The sequence below is a fragment of the Octodon degus genome, unplaced genomic scaffold (genome assembly GCF_000260255.1).
Source record: "Octodon degus isolate 3935 unplaced genomic scaffold, OctDeg1.0 scaffold00094, whole genome shotgun sequence".
NCBI lineage: Eukaryota > Metazoa > Chordata > Mammalia > Rodentia > Octodontidae > Octodon > Octodon degus.
The window spans coordinates 10,604,178-10,610,822 of NW_004524670.1; the positions used below are offsets into that span (position 1 = coordinate 10,604,178).

At 37.4% G+C, this 6,645-nt stretch overlaps 1 protein-coding gene across 3 annotated transcripts in view; it reads left to right on the forward strand.

Annotated features, from left to right (window-relative positions):
• The window catches only part of Musk (muscle associated receptor tyrosine kinase), a 144,425-nt gene that overhangs the window by 25,715 nt on the left and 112,065 nt on the right, over window positions 1–6,645 (forward strand). For all 3 annotated transcript variants that reach the window (XM_004638087.2, XM_004638088.2, XM_004638086.2), the window contains exons 2-3: window positions 2,930–3,056; window positions 6,257–6,408. In XM_004638087.2, the coding sequence (XP_004638144.1) occupies window positions 2,930–3,056; window positions 6,257–6,408 (279 nt within the window). The remainder of the gene's footprint in view (window positions 1–2,929; window positions 3,057–6,256; window positions 6,409–6,645) is intronic.

Consider the following 6,645-nt stretch of genomic DNA (forward strand, 5'->3'; position numbering starts at 1 on the left):
CTTTACACTCTCTGCAGGGATTGCAGCTGCAGGGTTACACCCTAGGACTGTATGCCAGGCCTGAGCTGAGCCTGGAGGGGACAAGATGGAGTAGGGGGGAGAGGCAACTCTCCCACACACTCACGGGGCCTGGGCTAGGCCTGGGTCTGGGTGTTCCCGGAATGTGGCAGAAATTCCTACTGGGCGGGGAGGGTGAGGGAGGTGCTGCAGGGAGTGGTGGGGGACATCCCAAGGTGGTGGAAGAGGGTCTCACCCACGTTGCCCCTTGGCTGGAGCCAATAGTAGGTCCCGCTGCCTCAGGGTAGCAAGAAGCTCTCCCACACACTCACCAGGCCTGGGCTAGGATTGGGTCTCCATGGATATATTTTGTGTGTAGGAAATTCTTCACTTGTGTACTGGTTGATACATTGTGTCACCTAAGAAGTTTAGAAGTTTAATTAAGTGACTCAGCAGAGAGGCAGAGTTCTTCCTTCATAAGAATCCTGTGCAAGAGGAGGTCATGGATGTTTTTTGAGTTCTACACTCCCACTTCAGGGTAGAAGCCTGCTTATAATATTAGGAGGGGAGAGAGGCTTGCTAGAAGTGGCAGGTGCTGCTCTTCCTTTTGCTTTTCATTGTTTTCTGCTGCCCTGAACTGCTGCCCTTTTTCTTGTGCCACTCTTCCTAGGAACCAGCTGAGTATAGACTGAAACCTCCATAAACTGTGAGCTAAATAAGCCTTTCCTTCCTTCATCTTGTTTGTTGGGTATTTTGTCCCAGCAATGAGTGAAAAGTAACTGAAACAACTTGGGTCTGTCCTTTGAGCCTACCTTTCTAATTAAATAAGAATGGAATGTTGGTTTCTGTTTGGCTCTGTCTCTAGGCTTTTGGTGTATGGTATTGTGAGGTTATTATCCAGACCTTCCCAATATTGTTATACAAAGAAAAGCAACTGATTATAACAGATGTGACATCCTAGCTACAGTTGTACAGTTAGTAATAATCATAGCATCAAGCACAATTTACTAATTGACAAACTCTAGTAACTCTTAATTTTGTACCTTCGATCATAGTACCAAGGTCTATAATTATATAACAGAAGTAATCATAAATTAGGGGTTTGTATGCAAAGTAATTCCCCTTCTTTGAGTGGATTTACCCTGAATTCCTCAAGATGAGCTGGTTGCCAGGTCCGAGGCACTTCCCATCCTGGTTGCCCATCCTGTTGTGTAGTGAGATGGGTCAGGCACATATGTTCTTCTGGATGGAGGTTCCCACAATCGTGAAGGGGCATTATGAAGGTCTCTCCCCTCCCTTGCAGCTCAGTGTGGTTCACCACGATTCCATTGATGGCAGAGGGGTTGTGGGCAGGGTCTTTCCTCCCCCTTGTGGCTCATTATGGCTCACCAAGTTTCCTTTGATGGTTGGGGTGTTGTTCTCTATATATTTTTTTGTAAACATAAAATAGAATAGATCTATTTAGATATAATTAATGAACCATGCATATTACACATATAAATATATTACCATAATCGATCTTAGAACACCTTCATTATCTGTACTAAATGAAATCCTGAATCTCTTGCTTTTATCTCTTAATTCTCCTATTCCCCAGTTCTCACCCAGGCCTAAGCAAACATGAATATATTTTCTATCTCTATAGATTCTGGATATTTCATATACATATATATATATATATATATATATATATATATAATTGAAATATATGGCCATTTATGGATGGTTTCTTCCATTTTGTTTGTTTGACTATCTATTTATTTTACCAAGAATCAAACTCAGGAGCAGTGCTTGTCAGACAGGCGCTGTGTCTCAATTACATCCTCAGCCCTCACTTAGTATATTGTTCCAAAGTTTCCCCATGTTGTAGAATTGAGGTTTCATTTATTTTTATTGTTACATATTCCACTGTACTAACATGTACATTTTATTCACCCAATTCATTTGACAGACTTTGGTTCCTTTCAAATTTTGGTCAGTGAATAATGCTGCTATAAACAGTAGTCTTGGCTTTTAATTCCTTTGAATGTAAACCCAGAACTGAAAATATTGAATCATATAATTTTATAAAGAAACCATATTCTTTGATGGCAGCACCATTTAAATTCCTACCAGCTATGCACAGTGATCCAGTTTCTTCACATCCTTTTCAACATTTATTACCATCTTTTTTTTATTATAGTCATTCTACTGGAGGTGAAATATTATCTTGTGATTTTGATTTGCATTTCCTGAATGGCTAGTGATATTGAGCTTCTTTTTATATGATTATTAGCCATCTGTATATTTTTTGGAGAAATTTCTATTAAGATGCTTTATCACTTATTATTCAGGCTGTCTCTGAATTACTGAATATTCCATGTACAGTCAGATTTAACTTCCTTATAAATTTGTTGACACTTAAACTTCAAATCTCTTATTTGCTAGATTCCTTTCTAAGATTGTCAAGGATCACTATCAATGTACTGTGTGTACATATACACTTATGAAATTTGCGAAAATATCAATCTTAGACAATGTTAAGAATGGTATCCTTTTCCATTCTGACTTCTCTTCGGACTCGCTCACTTCCTTTCATGTTGATTTTCATTAGGGTGGCCACAGAAATTTTGTATTCACAATTTTAATTTATTTTATTTTTTCTTTAAAAGGAGAAACCTACTTATGTAATGTTGATCGAGACATATTCTGAGTCCGTTTCTACTCATATAATACATTTTAAGCCTCTCTTGAAAGCCTTATATTTTGATTCTCAAAGGTGTAGTTTGGAAGGATAAACAATGCTCTCCATAGAAAAATCTTTCCTTTTGGCAAATTTTTGCTTTGGGACAATAGGACTCTCCCTCAGGAATTTGGTGACTTCTAACTGCTTTAAGGAAGGGGTAGTAAACACATCCTAGAATGTTCTCCTTGATTTCTCCTCTCCTTTCAGCACCTGTCATCACCACTCCTCTTGAAACTGTGGACGCCTTAGTCGAAGAAGTGGCTACTTTCATGTGTGCAGTGGAATCCTACCCACAGCCTGAAATTTCTTGGACCAGAAATAAAATTCTCATTAAGTATGTATTATACTGTATTCTTGTAAGAATGTCTGTGGCTGTTTTGCAGTTTATCTTTCACAGTAATGAACTTTTGACAGTGCTAAAACTCACCTTCCAGAACATGTAAGTGGAAATTATATCATTTTATAAATGTAATTCTGAAATTCAGTGAGCTTTAGAGATCTCCCCTAAAAACACAGTGAGTTATCTGCTATGGGGAAGTCATGGAGGCTTCCAGATAAGAACTTAGAAGAAACTTCAGAGTAATTAAGAAATACTGTGATATCCTTAGTCTGGACATATATGTTGCACAACATGATGCAAAAGTGATAGGAAACAGCCTCATCTCTTATATTTCTAAAATCTCAATAAAGTAGAGTCATTCATCAAGGAATGTGACTACAAGATCATCTTTTCTTTTTAAAATTATAACAGACCCACAGTATGGAGTGAAACAGATTGTGGAACATATGAAATGATCATTTGGCAGATAAAGGCTCTTTTCTTATTACAATGTTATCTGATCCAAAATGCTCTATAAAAAATCTGTAACAAGATGAGCTACAAACCCTCTAGCAGGCAATGTAGCTTGTGTAAGCTAAATGCTTTCAATCCACTTGTGCTACTATAGTAACAACAACAGTAGCAACAGCAATAATGACAATAAAACCCACAGACCAGACAACTTATAAACAACAGCAACTTATTTGTTGCAGTTTTAGAGGCTAAGTCCAACTTCCAAGAGTGAGAAGATTCATGTCTAGGCGCACTCTTTAGTTCAGAGATAGCCCTTTGGGTTCGTGTCTTCACTTGAGGGAGGAGGCAAGAGAATTCCTTTGCATCTCTGTTAGGGGAACTCATCCCACAAATGAGGCTCCACAGTCATATCCAATCATCTTCGAAGAAATTCCCTCCAAATCATACCATATTGGGGATGGAATTTCAACCTGTGAATTTTGGGGAGCACAAGTAATCTAAACAGATATTTAAATGAGTATGAACTTGGATAGGAAAAATAGCATCTTTGAAGTCAGACACGCTACCGTTACTCTACGAGGTCGGCCAAAATAGTATCTTTGTTGTTACTAACCTTGATAATAAAGGCAGTGTTTTTTTCTATTACACATGTTCTAATGTGGAAAGTTACCTTGTGCTGGGAGAAAGTACCTTGTGCTATAGCCTCCAAGTGCTCAGTCAGGCAAAATCTCCTGGAAATTTTGGAGTAGGGAGACTCACAGACCGAAATAAAATACGTTTGTGCAGCCATACCATGGTTTTAGATGCCACCATACACATCAATGTCCTATTGTAGCTGAAACAAATCACCACGAACTTAGTGGCTTAAAACAACATAAATTTGTTACATTACACTGCTAGACTTCATTAGTAGGAAATGAATCTCATTGAACTAAAATCAAATGTTGGCAAACTTGAGTCCAATGCAGAGGTCCAGGAGTTGGGGGGGGGGTTATTTCATGTTTTTTCCACTTTACAACCTTTGGCACCTTCCTCCATTTATGCAGCTAGCAATTGCTATCAGTCTGACCTCTGCCTCCACTGTCCTACCTCCTTCTCTGACTCTTCTGCCTCCTTTTTCCACTTTGCAGGATTCTTATTATTATACTGGGCCCATGTGGATAAGCCAGAATATTCCATTTTGAGATCTTAACAAGTACAAACTCCTTCTTGCCTTGTAAGAAAACTTATCTGCAGGTTCTGGTGACTAAGAAATAGATATGGGAGCTTTCATTCTGCTTACCACATATATTTGGCTTAAAGAACCCTCATTGGGTTAAAAACCCTTCACTTTTATGTTGATGACTTCCCTCAAATATCTTTCTGCTGCCCTAATTTCTTTCTCAACAGACAGTCTGCATGTAATTAAATACATCATGAATGAAGTGCATAGTTTTTAAAGTTGGAAGTTGTTTCACTTATGTATCACAAATGACTGCAGCTGTGTCTGATACTTTTTAAGCACTCAGTATTTTTTAATTAAAGAATAAATATTCAAGTAATTATTAGTTATTTTTCCAGATATTTAAACCTTTCACATTTATGTGTACATGTTCATTTTTTTGTGTTCACTTATTTTAATTTAATTTAATTTTATTTTAAAGTGTAAAATAAAAACAAAAGCAAAAACAAATAGCAAAAGCAAAGACAGAAACAGAGTAACATGCAACAATACATATGATACAGAATTTTGAAACAAGAATAAAAAATTAACAATGGTTGTTATGTTACATATTTTTGTCTCCAAATCTGTTGCTCAGAATAACAGATGTAGGTATGCAAGATTGGTCAAATAATTAAACATTAATGCTTGCTTTCAATAAACATTTTTTTCTTGTCCTTTCTAATTTTTATTTTTTATTTTATTTAAGAGCATAATAATAGTTTATAAGATATTAGAAACAGTACACATTTAGAATAACAAAATAAAAGGCATTTAACTGTGGGGTTTTTATTGCATATTGCCGTCTTCAATGTAGTTGTTCAGATTGCAGATATTAGCATACAGAGTTAATCAAACTGATAGTTTCAAACATTAAGTGCTAATTTCAAAACACTGATGGAAATCAATACAATCTTCTCAGCTATCCTGTATATATATTTGCATAATTTTCCCCCTTTCTTTTCTTCCTATCTTTTCTCCTTTCCCTCATTTTCATTGTTTGTTCCTTATGTTCAGTTTCTTTCTCTTTTACTATATTTATTGTACCTTTCAGATTTCATGTATTCTTTCAGGCTCTTCCACTAGGGACAGAGTACCATGTTACACATATGAGCTGATTCATTTCTCTTATAAGCATAGCCTCTATTTGCATTCATTTACCTATAAAGGCCTCAAGTCTTTCTTTATAACCTAAAGCAATTGCAAGTACAGAAATACATGTTAATATGTTCTCCATTGCACATGCTTCTTCCAGGAATTATGGAAGAAGATTGATGTCTGCCTCACCATATACTTTCCTGAATAGACTTTATACGTGGTTTTTGCAGCAGCCATTATCTTTTGAAAGCTACTTTGAAAGACTCAGTACTTGTGTGATATTATACCCTAGCTTTATGTTGCGACACCAAGCACAGCTATTCTTAAAACTCACTCACATTTCACCTTCTTCCTGCTTCTGTGTCCACAAGGCATGGCTGTGATCACTTAAGCAACAAGCACAGATGGTGCCCTGATTTGTCTTGCCCTGTGTAACCCACAGGCTTTTTGACACCCGGTACAGCATTCGGGAGAATGGGCAGCTCCTCACCATCCTGAGTGTGGAAGACAGCGATGATGGCATTTACTGCTGCATAGCCAACAATGGAATCGGAGGAGCCGCTGAGAGCTGCGGAGCCCTGCAAGTGAAGATGAGTGAGTGCCAAGCGACTTGCTTGCTGATGAAGGTTGATGTGGTACAACCGGAAATAGTCAGTAGTAATAAGTCTCCTTCTGCAGGCTGGGATTTTTCTGTTTTTGCATGAAGAATAACAACAACAAAAAATTGAGTAAAAGTAATCAGATGAGTCTCTTGCTAAATGCAGATGACTTGATTTTGAGGATGGAGCACATTTAAAATATTTTATCATAAGGATCTTGGAGAGAGAGAGA